This window comes from Leptopilina boulardi, unplaced genomic scaffold (genome assembly GCF_019393585.1).
Source record: "Leptopilina boulardi isolate dan_hultmark-lab unplaced genomic scaffold, ZJU_Lbou_2.1 LbouV2_123, whole genome shotgun sequence".
NCBI classification, from domain to species: Eukaryota; Metazoa; Arthropoda; class Insecta; order Hymenoptera; family Figitidae; genus Leptopilina; species Leptopilina boulardi.
Window position 1 is genome coordinate 3,781,919 of NW_026137667.1, and position 18,984 is coordinate 3,800,902.

The following is an 18,984-nucleotide window of genomic DNA, read 5'->3' on the forward strand; positions in this document are numbered from 1 at the left end:
TGTTTTTATTTCTTTTCAGATTTGTGAAGACTTCGTTTGAAATTTCGCGCCACGATTTAGCAGTCGATAATTCATTCGACATTACCGACAGAGACGATTATTTATTTATTATGTTTGTATGCGTGAGTGGGGGGATTGTAGTCAATCGTATTTGCATGTATGGGGGCACATCGCAGTTAAAGAGACACATTTATTTACTAATTAAAAAAGCCGATGTGTTAATCAAATTGTTAAATGTTTGTGAAAAATGTCGAATCCTGGCGGTAGTAGGAGGATTGGGTCGATGAAGATCCGATTAACAAGTAAGTAAACCGAAAAAATTGTAACATTACTGAACCGTGAAAGTTGGCAAAAGCATCGTAATCATTAAGCACAATATACCATTTATAGCTACTTATTATTTAATATGGCCTCATTATTATCACCACAATAGAAATCCCTTTACCTGTCCATTGTTTGAGATCAGGTATACATTTCATTTGGACTTGTAAAAATTCTGAGCAAGTCTCAAGAGATTCCTTAATGGCCGCCTATGGACACCGTCCGTTGGTTATGGCAACTCCCTGACAGCACTTTAGACTTTACATCAAAAATAATCTTAGACAATTATGATACAGTTTTCATCTTAAAAATTACTGTACTCTCGCATAGTTGTATAATTTCTCATTATTCGGTATTTTGTAAAGACATAATTCCTATTCTCCATATACATTTATGGAATTGTGCAATTAAAAAAAGGCGTTTGGAAAGTACAACTAAAAAAGGATTAGGAACATTGAATATATATGTATATATATATACATATATATTGAGTACAAAATATAAATAGTTATATTTTTTTTGTTAGAATTTTTGTTATTTCAAGTGTTAATAAAATTTATGTTCGGTTTGACACTGACAATAATTAACATAACTAAGTACCCGCATATTTAGATTTTGTTTCAATTGTTACTTGGCAAGACAAATAAAAGACCAAAAGTAGTTTAGAGTTTGATTCTTGATTTTTATTTTATTTAGAAAGAATTGTTTTTTTGAAATTAAAAAAACAAAATATTGTCTTTTCTTGGCATTTATTTTTTCCTATATATGATAATTATGTTTATCTCACTCCGATTAATTATTTAATATTTAAAAATAAATGAGTTCATTTGAATTCGATAAATTAAATTAAAGATTTATGCAAATTTTAATTATTTTCATTTAGATTAAAATCACTTGGGGAAGGAATCATATATTAAACCTTGTTTATTGAAAACAATTAGTCATTTAAAGAATCTTTCATTCAAAACGAATTATTGTTTACTGAAAATGTAAATTCTATTCATTAGATTTGTCATTTTAAATATAGATTTAAATTGTATTGTATAAAAATATATTTTTATTTCTTTTTTTTCAGTATTGTGTGCCCGTAATCTCGCAAGGAAAGATCTCTTTCGTAAGTATTATCAATATTTAACAATTTAAATGTTTAAATTAGATAACGTGAAAAGCCTAACTAATAATAAGAGAACATTTTTTATGTTATTTTATATTTTTATACAAAAATATTTTTTTTTTATCTTATACATTTATTATACATATATTGTTTGAATATATATCAATGAAAAAAATCTATTGCTTTTACATACATAAATAATTGCATTTTCTTGTGTTTTTCACGAAGGAATGTCAGATTAAGTCCATTTAAATAAGATAATATTTATAATGAGTGAATTGTCTCTATTTTTTTTTATACATTACGCATAAATTGTTTATTCAAAATTTACAATTTTATTATGTAAATTGTAATTATAAATTCACAATTTTATTATGTAAATTGTAATTATAAATTTAGACACATATTTTCAATATCAGTTGAATATTTAGAATATAATATTAAAAACAATTATTGAATTTTCTTTTTTTTTTTAGGTCTCCCTGATCCTTTTGCCAAAATCACAGTCGATGGTTCTGGACAATGCCACAGTACCGATACGTGCAAAGCTACTCTCGATCCAAAATGGAATCAACATTACGATTTGTAAGTGATTTAAACTTTTTCTCATTTAAAAATTTTTTTTTATAATAAATAAAAATAAATTAAAAATGATTTTTTACAATGCAGATACTTGGGTAAAAATGATGGAATCACCATCTCAGTATGGAATCACAGAAAAATACACAAAAAACAAGGTGGTGGATTTCTTGGATGTGTTCGAATATTATGCAATACTATTCAGAGGCTCAAAGATACAGGATGTAATTATTATTTATATATATATATTTTCTATTTTTAAATATTATTTCATTGGTATTAAAATCTCTTTCTAATTTTGTAACTTTAGATCAACGATTGGATCTTTGCAAAGCTCATGTTGATGACACTGACGTCGTCAAAGGTCAAATTGTAGTTTCACTGTTGTCGCGCGATGGTCACAATGGCGCAGTGAGTAATACTGTCGGGCATAATGCAGTTGTAGATGTACTTGGCGATTTGAGTTGTCCCACAGATCTTCCCGATGGATGGGAAGAACAACGAACTCCAACTGGTAGACTCTATTACGTTAATCATTACACGAGAACTACACAGTGGATTCGTCCAACAGCCAGGTAATTTTTTTTTTTTTATAGTTTATAAAATTTAATAATTATAATTATAATTTATAATTTTTCAGAGCTAGCAATAATATTATACCAACAACACCTGAACCACCGCCTGTAATTTGCTCTGAAACATTCTCTGGCGGCAGTACAAGCAGTCCTTTAAACGCCCACAGCGAGAGTCCTTCAAGGCAATCAGCCGAGTGGAATACAACTCCAAATCGAGAAGGAACTCCAAACAGAACTCCGAGTAGAGAAAATTCTGCACAAAATACGCCAACGCAACAGCAAACTCCGAGTCAACAGAATACACGAAACACGCCACCTTCTTCTTCGGTTAGAGAAAGAAGACCACCGCCACCTCGACCTAATGATGAACAAAATGGAAATCCAAATGGAAATGTAAGAGTTGAACGTCCTTCCACAAATACAAATCAACCCCGAAGGCCTAATCGAACTAATCGTAATCGTAACAGTGGATTTATTAACGGTGAAAGGAGAAGTGACGTGCAACCATTAGATTTACCCCGTGGATATGGTATGTACTTTTAATTTTATTTTTTAAATTCTTCAAGAGTTTAATGAAACTTCTTTTCACAGAAATGAGAAAAACGCAACAAGGACAAGTTTATTTCTATCACGTACCAACCGGATCATCAACATGGCATGATCCACGGATTCCTCGCGATTTATCAGCCAACGAATTGGATCTCGGCCCTCTCCCAAGCGGTTGGGAAATGCGCCAAACACAAAGCGGAAGAGTCTATTTTGTCGATCATAACAATAGAACAACACAGTTCACAGACCCTAGACTCTCAACTCAGATAATTAATAATATATTAAAAAGGCTGAATGTTGGAACAACACAAGTTAACAATACGAGTAATTCAAGCACAAGAACTGAAACAGTTGGTAATTCATCACCCACACAAACAACATCACCACCAAATACAAATCAACCAAGACCAAGAGTTGAACCAGTGAGCAATAATAATTCCATTACTGAAAGTTTACCGGTACAACAGACAATATCCGATTTACCGAAAGAATTAATGGAAAGTGAATTATTACCCAAGTATAAAAGAGATCTTGTAGCAAAATTAAAGTGTTTAAGAGCTGAATTAAATGCTTTACAACCACAAAGCGGTCACTGTAGATTGGAAGTATCAAGGAATGAAATATTTGAAGAGTCCTACAGGTTAATAATGAAGATGCGTCCCAAAGATATGAGAAAAAGACTTATGGTGAAATTTCGCGGTGAAGAGGGTCTTGATTATGGTGGTGTTGCCCGTGAATGGCTATATTTACTCTCTCATGAAATGTTAAATCCACAATATGGACTCTTTCAATATTCAAGAGATGATAATTATACATTGCAAATTAATGCTGACTCGGGTATTAATCCGGAGCATTTGTCTTATTTTCATTTTGCCGGGAGAATAATTGGTATCGCTGTTTTTCACGGTCATCATATAGACGGAGGATTTACAACGCCTTTTTATAAAATGCTGCTTAACAAAGCAATCACACTCAGTGATATTGAAGGCGTTGATCCTGATCTTCACAGAAGTCTCACTTGGATGCTGTAAGTTTAATTCTTATAGAAAAAATTAATTCTAATTCAAATTTATTTTTAAATTGTTTATCATTTACAGAGAAAACAGTATTGACGGTGTTTTGGACGCGTCATTTTCTGTTGAGCACAGTAGTTTTGGAGTTTTACGAAATCACGAGCTAAAACCTGGTGGTAAAGAGATGACGGTGACAGAGGACAATAAAAAAGAATACGTTCGTTTATATGTGAATTATCGTTTTATGAGAGGAATCGAGCAGCAATTTTTAGCTTTGCATAAAGGATTTCATGAATTAATACCGCCACAATTATTAAGACCGTTTGATGAAAGGGAACTTGAATTGGTTATTGGTGGATTAGGTACTATCGATATTAATGATTGGAAAACTCATACAAGACTAAAGCATTGTACGCCCGATACACCTGTTGTTAAATGGTTTTGGCAAATAGTCGAATCCTACAGCGAGGAAATGAGAGCAAGACTGTTGCAATTTGTCACTGGAAGCTCACGAGTTCCACTCCAAGGCTTCAAGGCTTTACAAGGTAATATTTTTTTTTTTAATTAATTTTGATAAAATGTTTTTAATTCTAATTTGATTTTTCTAAAAACTTATGATACAAAATTCTAATAATTTAGTAACTAATGGGTTATGTATCTTTATTTTTTGAAGGATCTACTGGAGCCGCTGGACCCCGTCTTTTCACAATTCACGCGGTAGACGCACCTAGTGAAAATTTACCGAAAGCACACACTTGTTTCAATCGAATCGATATTCCCCAGAGTTATCCATGTTATCAAAAGATGCTCGACAAACTTACACAGGCAGTTGAAGAAACATGTGGATTTGCCGTTGAATAGGTTTGTACTTTTTATTCTTTAATGAAAATTTTATATTTTGTAATATAATCTATAATTAGTTAAGCATTTTCATCGATCTTAAAATTATCAAAAAAAATATTTTTTTAATCTATATAGTAAATTAATAGAAAATAATTAATATTTTCTGAAAATAGATTTCAATCATAAATTGGTAAATTTGAAATCATACGTACAATGGAAAGGAATATGGAAATTTTTCTGCTTACTTGGGTACGTATCTGCATTTCATTACATGCAAAATAGAAATTGCGTTAAAAATTAAATAATTTCGACTGTTAATGGCGCTGCAATTTTAAAAAAATTTTTCTTTTAGTTTAAACAAAATAACAGTCACGAATTGAACATTTTTATAAAAGTTATTTCTTATGTACTTTGACGCTAATAATATGAGATCAATTTCATTATTGAGGAAAAATAATAGAAATTTTTTAATATTTCAATAATATGTTGTATTGTCTTAGGTAAATATTTAATTTTTAAAGCTCTCTGTTTATTGGCGTATTTGTACATGAATGAATTACTGTTGAATACGATTTGTAAAAAGTTATTTCCGTTTTATATTCAATTTTTTTTTCTATTTATTTTTTTTTAACATGTTTTTAAAGTAAATGTTATATTTGTTTTTTTTATTTTGGATTAAAAAAACGTGCTCTCGGTGCAAAAAATTTAATGAAACAAGATTTTCGCATAATATTGTCAGGTGTTTTAGAGATCAGTTTTTTTTTGATCGACATCATTGACAAAAGCGATAAATATATATATGAATCGAAGCAGTAATAATGAGAATTCGAATGATAATAAAAGAGAGTTTATTGACAATAAAAGAAATACAGGAAAATAACATATCAACTCTTTCCAACGATTTTCGGAAAAAAAAACAATCGAATTCTTACGGGAATCGTAATGTTTAAAAAAAAAATACTATACCATATCGCAACGAATATCATAGCATTGCCTTTCTTACTCAAGGAGTAATACTTTACGTGCCTCTAATGAATGTTTACACAAGCACCAGGCTTAAATGGAGAAATAAAAAAAAAAAAAAACATGAAAATGACCGTAAAATATGCTTACGGTTCGATTGCACTTGTCGCTTCGCGTTAATCTGCTTTCAAAAATATAATTCTATTGTCTCAGGGTGGTTGTTAGAAATTGAAAATGTTGAAATCTGAAATAATCTTTAACTATCACCTTGTGACTACTTTTTTTTAAAGCAACAAAAATTTCTCGTAAATTATTTTGAAGGAAAAAAATAATAAAAATTTACAATTTAAAAAATTAACACAATTCGCTTTAGAATTTTTGCAAAAATATTGAATAAAATTAGAAACTTTTGTAATGAGCATGATTATACAAAAGTGCACAGCGAACTATGCCACGACAAATACAAATTTTTATGAATAATAATTAAAGTCATTTCATAATGGAGTGATGCGGATCATTTTTTCTTTTTTGAATTATAGTCCGCTTTTAGGTCTAAGATTTGTTGGAAATGCTCTTCTTTGAGCTGATAATTATAAATAAACGTGTAAATTAATATTAATTTAAACCGTAATTATTTAATAAAAAGATTCTATTGAATGAAAAATAGGAACTTACAATTAGATATAGATAGAGTCGGCTCAATTGGATCAATTAAATAAAATATTATTTTTGTGTTCCGTGCGTTAATGGGGTTTTATCAAGGCTGATCAATTAACAAAAAAAAAAAAAAAATTTATCGTCTTTTATTTGTTACATGTCATAAATCTAAAATTATATCGCGCCCAGAACTGTGATCAATCATATCGCAAGAATACGTAAGATAAATATTATATATACCTGACACAAATTGTTAGGTGAATTTTTCTAGTTTTTATGTATTATTCAGTGAATAATGTACTTTTCACTGAAATAAATCTTTCGTAACAATTGCGATTGGCAATATTAATGAATTTACAATAAATAAAGTTAGTTTAGTTTTATGTTATTGATTCGATTAAATAAAAGGCGGGTGTTAAAATTTTTTAAATCGAAAAAAAAAACATTTTAAAAAACAAATTCTAAATAAAGACTGATATTTGCTGGATTCGATATTTTTCAGAATTAGTCAACAATATGCATAATTAAAATTTTCTTTTAGATAATAATTAAAATTTGAATAAATGTTTAACAGGAATTAATTCTTATTTTTGAAATAAAATTGTCGATCACAGATTTGTGCCAATTTTTTAAATTCGAATTACAGAGTCCTTAAAAATGTTACATTTTTATTAATTTTAATTAACGTGAAACAAATGTAATCGGTTAGATGTTTAAGATTGAATTGTGTAGGTTTTTCTTTTTTGTCATATACGTTAAGAGAAAATTAACTCTTTTGGACATACATTTGTTGAATGCCTGAAGAGTGCCTTAGAAAAAAAAAAATTGCAACCAGTACAAAATAAAGCGCCCTATCTGCAATAGATAAATTTAATTGTAAACTTTTGTAAATATCTGATTGCAAAAAAAAAAAATTACTATACCCCAAGTTTAAAAAGGTATATCCATAAATGTTTATTTACTCTTCAAATTTATCACACAAAAAAATTATCGCCAAATAAAAATTAGAAACAAATTGTATTGTCACTGCACGAATATATTAAATTAGGTAGTAAATTGTAACAATATTATTTATTAGTATTATGTAAAATGTTCATAAAATCCTGTAAACTGAAATACGATCAATTGTTTTTTTTAATTGTTTATTATCTAATGTTGAGATTTAAAATTTGTCGTTTTAACGTAAAAAGTCGATACTCGCACACATAAAAAAAATTATAAATTGTTTTTATTTCATTTATATTAATGATTTATTACATAAAAGTTGTTATTTAGAAACAAAAAATGTCAATTATAGAAATTCGACTTTTTACTGCAACAATTTTTATTCTAGACAAATATTATAATTAACCTTATTACAAAAGGTCTTTCAGCAATGACTGTATTCATTTATTTATAAATATATTTTTAAAAATTATAAGAAACATTATTTATTACGATAAACTTGAGCATATCTAATATTTTAATTTAAAGTATAAAAAATGAAAAATTATATTAAAAAATTTTTTTAAACATTAGTAAAATGTAGAAATTAAAGATTTCTCGATTTTGTGTTCATATAAGTTGTTTTTTTTAAAAAAAAAGATTGTCAACACAATCCAGTGACTCGTCAAAAGCGGTATATTGCTTTATGTTATTGAAATCTCATCTGTTATTAGAAATACATTTTAATTTTATAATAACAGGTTATATAATATAATTATATATTTTTTAATAACAGTTATGGTAATCGTTTAAAACAATTCGGGTAACATCAATTGTACATATATACGTCTCCTTTTTTTTTGTATTTTGGATGAAAATGTATATTTTAATAAAATGTCCAAATTACAAAAACACTTTTGTAAAATTATAGTTTTAAGTTAGTTTTTAATAATTAAATCCTGTACTCCTTTTTCAAGTAATTCAGATGAATAAAATTTTATAGTATAATTTTTATGTATATTAGAAAATTTTACATATTTAAAATTAGAAAAACATTTAATGAGACACATTTTTCAGAAAAACGAAAATATAAAAATTATCGACATAGAAATCTACCTTACCGACTGATGCTAAAACAGGTTTTTAGAAAAATTAAAATATAAAAAATTACCGACACAGAAATCTACATTACCGACTGATGGTAAAACAGGTTTTTTGAAAAATGAAAATATAAAAAATTACCGACACAGAAATCTACCTTACCGACTGATGGTAAAACAGTTTTTTTTGAAAATGAAAATATAAAAAATTACCGACACAGAAATCTACCTTACCGACTGATGGTAAAACAGTTTTTTTTTGAAAATATAAAAAATTACCGACATAGAAATCTACCTTACCGACTGCTGGTAAAACAGTTTTTTTGAAAAATGAAAATATAAAAAATTACCGACACAGAAATCTACCTTACCGACTGATGGTAAAACAGGTTTTTTGAAAAATGAAAATATAAAAAATTACCGACACAGAAATCTACCTTACCGACTGCTGGTAAAAGTTTTTTTGAAAAATGAAAATATAAAAAATTACCGACACAGAAATCTACATTACCGACTGATGGTAAAACAGGTTTTTTGAAAAATGAAAATATAAAAAATTACCGACACAGAAATCTACCTTACCGACTGATGGTAAAACAGGTTTTTTTGAAAAATGAAAATATAAAAAATTACCGACACAGAAATCTACCTTACCGACTGATGGTAAAGCAGTTTTAAAAATTCATAAAAAAAATTTACCATCAGTCGGTAATGTAGATTTCTGTGTCGGTAATTTTTTATATTTTCATTTTTCAAAAAACTGTTTTACCATCAGTCGGTAAGGTAGATTTCTGTGTCGGTAATTTTTTATATTTTCATTTTTCAAAAAAAACTGTTTTACCATCAGTCGGTAAGGTAGATTTCTGTGTCGGTAATTTTTTATATTTTCATTTTTCAAAAAAACTGTTTTACCATCAGTCGGTAAGGTAGATTTCTGTGTCGGTAATTTTTTATATTTTCATTTTTCAAAAAAACTGTTTTACCATCAGTCGGTAAGGTAGATTTCTGTGTCGGTAATTTTTTATATTTTCATTTTTCAAAAAACCTGTTTTACGATCAGTCGGTAAGGTAGATTTCTATGTCGGTAATTTTTTACATTTTTATTTTTCAAAATTTTTACCATCTTGTTAATTTTTTAACCATTTATGCATTAACAATAGAGAATTTAATTTGAAAATAGGGATAAGGATTAATAAATAACACATTTTTCTCACATATAACATAACACCAGTGTATATTGTGTCAAAACTGGGATACATAATATTACAATGGTGCATAATAAAATTCTATACATATCTTTTTCTATCTATAGGTAAATCATATTTTGTATCTGTCCCTTGCTGTTTTGATTCTGAGTCAAAGCGTTTTATAAATTCTCCTCTTTTTATCATTTCATTGCAATGAAACATTCAAAAATATTGAATTAAATTTAGAAATTCACAAGAAACAAAAATTTTATATTGACAAAAAATCGCTTTGACTTAGAATTAATAAGGATTTGATTTAAAACTTGTTTTTTTTTTAAAAAAAACAAGCTTTGAAACAAAATCTTTCTTTTTTAAAAGCATAAAACCAACTCTTAAATGTTACTCTCGTAACTTATATTATTCATAATATAATAATAATAATTCATATAAACTTTATTTATTCCCTTTTCTTGTGTTAATCGCTGCAAGAGCTTTTTTTTTATTTCAATCTGTATAATGCGGTATATGCGTAATGTATACAAGCGTATACATATTTTTATATATATTTATATATAATATATCTCTCTTTTTTTTTTATTTATATAATATTTGTCTGAATACAATGTTCTACGTGCCCGTGTAATTCCTCTTTTCCTAGAACGTAATAAGGATTTACGTGTTCCCCATTATATGTAACACAGTCGGTGTTAACTACATTTTGTTCGCCTTGGCGGTATTAAGTTTTTTTCTTTCTTTTTTTTTTTTAGTCAATCACTTAAAAATACCGCTAAGGCGTACACTGTTGCTACTTTTTTCCGAATATATTTAGTAATATTCATTGATATATATATTTATATTGAACCTAGACGTCTATTGGGTGTTGAACATCGTAAACGCACGCAAATCCCATGTGATGTGTACATACACACACACCCACATACATATCGATAATAAAATCAGCCCCACATCTATTTTCAGAATTATTCATAAAATTATCGTACATTATTTGATTGTTATAATATACCTATACATAACTGAATAGTGTGACAATCACAATCTTATTGGATATCATAAAAATGTTCTCTATCAAGCATATCGTATATGCATTTCATTACTGGTTTTTCTTATACTCTATTGTATATGAAATACATGGCCTTAATATGTTTTCTACAGTTGTTGTGTTGAGTTCTTGTTTTTCGCAGTTTTTTTAAAAAGTAAAACTTTTTTCAAGCAAGAAACGAAATCATAATTATGTTTATAAAAAAATACGTGCAATTGGTAAAATTAAAATAAAATTAATTACTTGACAATTTTTTTTTTAAACTTGTTTAAACAAAGTTATTTATTATTTGACTTTTACTTTATAAAAATTTCATTTTTTTTTTTTTGTTCAAATCTGATCAATTAATTACCCAATCTGTATACATAATTTAAAACAACTAAAATTGTAATAAGAACTAATTTTTTAAACTGCGAAAACTTGAAATCTCAATAAATTACCGATACACAAAATCGGAGCCGAGTGCTGGTTAATCACGGGTATCGGAACTGGTTAAATTTACCAGATTTGTGGTAAAAACGCGAAAGCGGCTGGAGCCGTATTGCACTCGAACATTTATATACGTCTAGAGAAAGTGTTCTTTTTTTCCATTATACACTTAATCTGACAATTGGTATCTAAATATCTACACCATCAAGCCAGCCGGTCAATTAGAGAGGAAATTGTATTTTTTTTTCTTTTTTTGACATCATTTACCACTTTTTAATTATTACACTTCTTCAAAAATTATTATTACTTTTTAGCATTTATAATAACGCACGGTATTTTTTCGCGCTAATCAAAAAGTGTAAAAGTAAATTCACGTGGAAACACGTGACACTTATTCTACGATTTACATTTGTTTTTTATTCTTTCTTTTTTTTTTTTTGGTTAAATCTAAAGACACCATAGAATAAAAGCGATTTTTTCTTTAAAAAGTTAACTGGTTAAACGTTGATTAAAAAAAAAGAACCAATCGAAACATCGATCGAAATCTATTTCAAAAATTTAAATATGAGAAAAATTATTTTTAAAGTAAAAGAATAACAATTAGGTTTAAAGATTTCGATCGGGTTTCCTGGAAGCAAGAGATTGTGCATAAGATGTTTTTTTTTTTTTTTTATCTAAAAATCTTATTGACGTAAAAATCAGTCATCAGTGCGCGATCACTGTCATCTTAAAAGTCTCAACAAAGAACTCTTTTTTTTTTCTTTCTATTTGAAATTGGACTCTTAGCTGTAAAAAGGTTTCTTACAAAGTTTTTTTTTCATAATTCTTAATAAAGCATCTAACAAATCCCGGTTATAGTGAAAACTAAAAGCCGAGGATTTTCTTGATTGATATATAGTATTTGGTTACAAGGTCTCGACTTTAAATTGATTGCCTTACTTTTTAAGAATAACAGCAAACAATAATCTCGCATTTAAAAATGTTTTTCTCTTCTACTACAGGGAAGCTACAAAGTATATCTCTTCTACTTTGATAAATTATAATATGAAACAAAATTAGAATTTAATTTTGAAATTAAAATAAAAGAAAAAACAAATTGAAAATTAGAAGCTCAACAAAATTAAAATCACTTTGATATCTTGAGAAAAAAAAATTCTGTCTTAAAATTAAAATTTGAAATTTATACTGTAAAAAATTCAAAGTGAAAAAACTAAAGAGAATATCAGGTATAATTTTGCATTATACTGCAAATTATCGGATATTGAATATAAATTCTTTTTTTTGTTATAATTGGAATTTTTTACAGTATAAAAATTGTTGATAATTTCTTTTTCTTAAAAAATAAAAGAAAAATGGCTTACTAAAAAAAGTTTGATTAGTAAGAAGCAAGTACACCGGGAGGAGTGGGTACAACAACGGTATGTTGAGGTACAACGGAAGGCGCCGGTGGCGCAAGGGGATGCCCAACAAGAACAGCAGCAGCAGCTGTTGGAATTGGCAATACTCCAGGTTGTGGAATAGCCGAGGGAGTGCTTACTTGTGTTGGTGGTCCTTCAGCGGCATGTTTTCGTAAATGTCGAAGCATATTACCTTTCTCGACAAATGTCTTGCCACAATCAGGACAACTGTGTGGACGCTCATCAGAATGTGATCTTCTATGTGATACCAAGTGTCCTTTGCACATGAAATCCTTGGGACATAGATCACAACGGAACGGTCTCTCGGCATTACTTCCTTTATTGTGCGATCGCATGTGGAACAATAAGTTGCCCTTCAATGGGAAACTCTTTCCACATTCAGTGCAAACGAATGGACGCTCACCAGTGTGGCAACGCATGTGATTTACAAGGTGTTCCTGAAAGAAATCAAATGTTAATTTATCCGATTCTAATTGAAATAAAAGAAAAAAAAAATCAGATTTTTGTGTACCTTTCGTGTGAAGGGCTTGGAGCAGACGTTGCAGCAGTGAGATGAATCTCCGGTATGCTGACGAAGATGATTATTGAGATGCTCTTTCCTGGTGAATGTTCGTTGACAAAATTCACATCTGTGTGGTGATTCTCCGGTATGAATGCGTACATGATTCGTCAAATGCTCCTTACGGGTGAAGGATTTAGAGCAAAAGTGGCATCGATGTGGTGATTCTCCTGTATGTTGACGCACGTGATTGGTCAAATGTTCCTTCCGCGTGAATGATTTGGTGCAATACTGACACTTGTGCGGTGACTCACCCGTATGTTGGCGAACATGATTTACCAGATGATCCTTGCGCGTGAATGCTTTCGGACAGTATTGACAACGGAAGGGTGTCTCGCCTAAATTTATAAAGACATAATTATTTTTTATTAGATTCAGCTAATTTGCACGAGTTGAATTTTGCTAAATACAATAAATGATATAAAAACTTAAAAATATATTAAATATTAAATAAATCATTGTATTTAAGAAAATGCAACTTATGCAATCAGTGTTTTATGACTAGTTAGTTAATAATTGATATTTACATGAAAACACTTTTTTGAATTAGTAAAAAATTTCAATTAAGAATTTAATTAAAAGAAAGCTTTTAATCATTTAAAAATGAATCACCATTAAAAAAAATTCGAAATTTAATTTGATATATTAAAATAAAAATCACTTTAAATTTTTAATAATTTAAAATATTGATCCCGGTAGATAAAATACTTTTTTTTTTAATTAATAAAATGACGGAAGTTGTTTGATGTTCCAATATTGAAAAATTATAACAATATAAAAATAATACAAAAAAAAAAGAAAATAAATATTTTGTATGAAAAATTTTTGAAAAAAAAAGTTGGTGGTAAGCATGTATGAGAGCGGTGTATTAGGCAGAACAATGAATATGTCTCTTGTGTTTCAATGAAATCGCAGAGGTTAAAGTGTAAACAAATGTTAAGTTAGAGAATCAATATGGAAAACACTATGAACTGAATGACGAGGCATTTTAAATGATGATGAGGCACACACGTTTATAACATCCCATTAATCATTATTGATAGAAATGATTTTTTCAGCATGCAAATGCCAATTTTAAACAGGACGGCACAATTTATATTTGTTTTTTTTTTCATTTTTGAATTAAAACAAGAGACGTGCATTATTTACTAAAAATAATTTTAAATATCACAGCCCCAAGAATTATTTTCATAATCTCTAAAAAAAAAAAAAAAGAAATCACAAGAGTGATTAAGAAAAAAACGTTCAAGTCGGTTTGTCCGTGAAATGAACATCTGCCAACCGCTCTCACCTGTGTGTTGGCGGATGTGATTAACAAGGTGTTCCTTTCTGGTGAACGATTTGGAGCAGAAGCCGCATCGATGTGGAGACTCACCCGTGTGCTGTCGAACGTGATTCAGAAGATGCTCCTTTCGTGTGAATGTTTTTGAACAGAAGTCACAACGATGTGGTGTTTCGCCCGTATGCCACATAATGTGATTCGTAAAGTGTTCCTTCCTTGTAAACGACTTACCTGCATTCACATTAACAAAATCGAAAAAAAACATTTTTTTTTTTTTATTCATTTGTTTTTAATATTCGTTTCGAAAAAAAATTAATAATTGCTAAAAATTTTCCTTTTTTGTTCGAAAATAACTTACCGCATATCTCGCATCGGAAGGGAGTGTCATTGGTATGAGAGCGCATGTGGTTAGCCAAGTGTTCTTTGCGAGTATATTTTTTACCGCAAACTTGGCAATGATGTGGAGTCTCTCCTGTATGCCACATCACGTGATTCATGAAATGTTCTTTTCTCGTAAAACTTTTCTTGCAAATGTCACAACGATGGGGAGTTTCACCAGTGTGTTTGCGCACATGATTCACCATGTGTTCTTTGCGTGTGAATGTTTTAGCGCAATATTGACATCTGAAACAAAAAAAAAAAAAAGAGATTAGCAAAAGAGTTATTTACAAATTATATGATTTTTGTACCTATATGGCGTTTCTCCAGTATGGCAACGAGTATGATTGTCAAGATGTTCTTTTCGAGCGAAACTTTTGCCACAAACTGTACAATTGTATGGCTTATCTGTTGCGTGACGTTTCATATGGCGTTCCAAAGATGGAGCATTAGCAAAAACGTGGAAGCATACAGCGCACGTGAACATTGATCCTCCCAAATGACATTTACCATGACGAGTCAAATCGTTTGCATTGGAAAAAGCTTTTCCGCACACCTGGAAAATAAAAATAAATTATTTTTAAATTTCATACTAATAAGAATAATTTTAATTAATTATAATCACCTGGCATGTAAATGGTTTTCTTTCAGTATGATACCTTCGATGTACAATCAATTGATAGCGAAATTGGAATATTTTTCCACAAACGTCACAATTATGACTGCCAACAGAAACTGGAGATGCACTTGGTCCTGGCGTTGCTTCTCCATCACTGGTTTTAATGTCAAATTTATTTAACTGAACTTGTTGCACTATTGGTGCACCATTTTGAATTGTGGTAACTGTCTGTGTGGGTACGGTTCCACCGACTAATGTTGTTCCTGCAGCTATTTCACTTTGTAGCTTACCGAAAATTTCATGATACGTTAAAAGCTGATTAATATCCTCTACATTCACCTAGATGAAACACAAAATTTATAAATAAACTTTCAATTATGCTAATTAAAGCAAATAAAAATGTTTCTTACTTTATACATATTTTGCACCATTTCGACACCCAAACTTTTAGCTAAATCTTGTTCATTTCCAGCACTGATTTTCACGACTGATCCATCGGCAGTTCTTACATCCATCATATGACCACCGGGTTTTAAATCCGGAACTTGAAATCTGATAATAATTTTAAATTAGTTTGATAAAATCAAAGAAAAAAAAATGAAACTTACTGTGCCATGTTAATTTGTCTCATATCTTCCTTTTTTTCTGATTTCTCGGAATTATTTGGATTTCCATTATCACCTGAATTACCAGTTATATTAACACCAATATGTTGTTGCATTAGACTTTGTTGTAAATCTTGTGGTGCTTGTAATTGAAGATCACATTGAACTTGACAATGAACTTGATTGTCACTACATCTTTCGGTTGTACAACTTCCATTTTCATCTTTCACTTTATCGTCTCTTTGGGAATTCTGATTTTGGACTGCTTGTACATTATTTTGGGCATTTTGATGATTTTGCATTTGATGATGCGTTTGCTGCTGCTGTTGGGATTGTTGCTGTTGTTGATGCATTTGTTGTTGTTGAGATTGCATCTGTTGTTGCATTTGAGCGTGCGCTGCTTGTAAATGACTCGTGGGTATATGATTTCCATCCAAATTCAATCCGGGAAGAGAAACAGGAATCTATTCAAAGATATTTAAATTATGTAAATTGCATTACTAATTTTTTCTCTTTTTTACTTGCACTTGATTGAAATTTTTTTTTACAAAAATATAAAAAAAAAAAATAATTATTGTAATCAGCAGCCATGCCAGTACACGTCACATCTGCATTTTGAAATAATGGTACTCTTTTGGGAATAGATGTTAATTGTTCAAATGCAGAAATGATCGAGTCTCGGTGTCAACTAGCAATTTTTTCTACAGTGCAAGATAATAACGTGCAATCTACGTAAACAAACCTGGGTATTTGACTGCAACGAACTGTGATGACTGCTGGTACTAACGGGAGATTGATGATGATGTGAAGATGTATTCTGATGATGAGAACTTGTTGTCAATGCCATTTCTTGATTGAGAGCCGATGGTGACTCCTTTGAGGGAGTTTCACTGCCACCTCCTCCTCCTCCACCACCTCTATGTGAGGCGTTATGGTGGGGATGGTGATAAACAGAGACCTGAGGTATTGGTCCTGGGAATAGATTGGTGAGGACCCAATATTTAGCTACCGAGGAAGCTAATGCTACTGCTGTACCTACACGAAGGTCCGCAGATGAATGCGGTGTACTTCCTACATTTCCAAGGCTGGTTGTTGCAGGCAAACCACCCGGATACGAAGGACGACCACTTTGACCAGTGTTTACTTCCTATCGATATACATTCAGACATTTGTACAACATCGATATGGCATGCGGCAGCATGCAATAAGGCACTAGTCTAATTAACAAATGCGCTAAATCATTTGCTGCTTTTAATATTATTATTCACAATTTAATTCTATTTTTTTTATCAAAATTACAAATTTTACTAAGCAAAAACAAGACTAAACACACTATAAATTCTATTATGTAATTATAGAAATTTTTAATATCATATTTTAGAATTCACAAAATTACCAAAAAAAAAAGTGCAAAAAGCAACTTCACTGTAGAGAAAACGAGAAAATAGATAAAGAACTTTTATAATTTTTTTTAATAATCATAAAAGTGTGCTCATATTAATACATTATGAAAATAGTGTTTAAAGCGCAATGTTACAAAGTCGATTATTAAAAAATAAATCTTTCTTTCGACTTGGTAACATTTTTCAGAATGAAATATATAATAATAATAATGCGCATTTGCCTGAAGACAAGTAGCCTGTGAAAAATCGAATTATTCTCACCTCTTGCTGTGCCTGCGTAGTCGCTGGCAGCGAATGTTGATCACTATTCATTTTTGTTCAATGATAAACACCTGTCAATCCTTCGCGGTGGTCTTCATTTTCTCCTCTAAACGAAAAAAAAAGGATTAATTAACTTCATAATTGATTCAATTTGAAATTCAAGGTCAGATACATTTAAAATTAAAAAGAAATAAAAGAAATAAATATTTATTATCTATGTATTTTAACATTCATGCCACAAGTATTACTGGAAATTACCTATCTACGTTTTACAACAGCTCTTATGGAACAATAAAAAAAAATGTGTAGATTGCAAATTGTTTTTCACATTTTTACAAGAAACGACACAATTTATTTTTTTTTTTTAACAATAAATATTTTAAACAAAATAAAAGAAACAAAAGGTATTGAAATAATTTTTCTAAAAGATGATTATATGAAAATATTCCTTACAGTATAGGCGGGGAAGGGTGACTCATCAGAGCATCTTCCGGGGCCGCCGAAGGCCACCACGAAATTATTCAAATTTAAACTAAATTGACGTTCTCGATGATGAACTTTAAATGGTACGTGATTTATGAGCCTCGTGTAAAATAAGACGGCCGAAATTGGACACCATCTTCTGGTTTCGCGCACATATTATCACTGGTTATTGTGGAACGGGGACAAGATGGAGGAGGTATCGACGCAAGGGGGGACGCCTCTTGCCTCTTAATAATGGCCCCGCACCCTCACTGACTTCTTTTAAAATAACACCAAACAAAAACGCGTGCAGACCGCACCACAATAAGTTCTTTTTCCACTTGCAAAATGTCTTTAACCCCTTTAATTTTGTAAAAACTGTTGGATGTAGCAACGCACTGACGGTTTAGAGAAAATACGATGCAAAATGGCGTAGCTCGCCCACCCGCATGAGGCGCGGGTCCCTTTGGATGACTTAATGTTTCGCTAAGTCTATTATTAGTTTGTAATAGATTAAAACAATCACTTTAAGACTCTTGATTATGAAAAATATAGAAAATTTTGTGAATTTAATGGCTAAATAGCAGAAAATAAGATTTTTTTAGATTACAAAAGTGCGCACGCAACCGGATGTTGCGCGCGCATCGACTCCGTTGTTAGTGCGCAGTTGGCGCGAAAATTTA

General features: G+C 30.0%; 2 protein-coding genes across 4 annotated transcripts; one reads left to right on the plus strand and one right to left on the minus strand.

Moving 5' to 3' along the window:
* The first annotated feature begins 120 nt into the window (after positions 1-120).
* Positions 121-8,897, plus strand: LOC127287647 (E3 ubiquitin-protein ligase SMURF2). The gene is made up of 10 exons (XM_051314691.1): positions 121-302; positions 1,397-1,435; positions 1,912-2,020; positions 2,105-2,238; positions 2,325-2,589; positions 2,655-3,118; positions 3,181-4,165; positions 4,236-4,696; positions 4,825-5,012; positions 5,168-8,897. The coding sequence occupies exons 1-9, from the start codon at positions 248-250 to the stop codon at positions 5,010-5,012; spliced, it is 2,700 nt and encodes an 899-aa protein (XP_051170648.1). The 5' UTR covers positions 121-247; the 3' UTR covers positions 5,168-8,897.
* Positions 8,898-9,842: 945 nt separating this feature from the next.
* LOC127287764 (zinc finger protein 271-like) lies at positions 9,843-18,783 on the minus strand. Of its 3 annotated transcripts, none has more exons than XM_051314879.1 (11): positions 18,293-18,783; positions 17,840-17,945; positions 16,918-17,322; positions 16,179-16,639; positions 15,981-16,122; positions 15,577-15,909; positions 15,263-15,507; positions 14,932-15,197; positions 14,667-14,804; positions 13,244-13,629; positions 9,843-13,169 (listed from the first exon to the last, which is right to left on the minus strand). In XM_051314879.1, the coding sequence occupies exons 2-11, from the start codon at positions 17,888-17,890 to the stop codon at positions 12,690-12,692; spliced, it is 2,907 nt and encodes a 968-aa protein (XP_051170836.1). In that variant the 5' UTR covers positions 17,891-17,945; positions 18,293-18,783; the 3' UTR covers positions 9,843-12,689. The 3 variants fall into 3 exon arrangements, with proteins under 3 accessions (XP_051170836.1, XP_051170828.1, XP_051170843.1); XM_051314871.1 differs by having other exon boundaries at positions 14,583-14,804; positions 18,293-18,782; XM_051314886.1 differs by lacking the exon at positions 16,918-17,322 and having other exon boundaries at positions 14,583-14,804; positions 18,293-18,780.
* Positions 18,784-18,984: the final 201 nt, after the last annotated feature.

Bases quoted from the DNA above. Each gene is read 5' to 3' on its own strand.
- LOC127287647 (XM_051314691.1), top strand. From the start codon at position 248: ATGTCGAATCCTGGCGGTAGTAGGAGGATTGGGTCGATGAAGATCCGA. The intron at 2,239-2,324 runs GTAATTATTATT...TTGTAACTTTAG, and splicing joins GAGGCTCAAAGATACAGGAT to ATCAACGATTGGATCTTTGC. The intron at 2,590-2,654 runs GTAATTTTTTTT...ATAATTTTTCAG, and splicing joins TGGATTCGTCCAACAGCCAG to AGCTAGCAATAATATTATAC.
- LOC127287764 (XM_051314871.1), bottom strand. From the start codon at position 17,890: ATGAATAGTGATCAACATTCGCTGCCAGCGACTACGCAGGCACAGCAA. The intron at 15,910-15,980 runs GTAAGAAACATT...TGTTTCATCTAG, and splicing joins TGGTGCAAAATATGTATAAA to GTGAATGTAGAGGATATTAA. The intron at 14,805-14,931 runs GTAAGTTATTTT...ATGTGAATGCAG, and splicing joins CTTCCGATGCGAGATATGCG to GTAAGTCGTTTACAAGGAAG.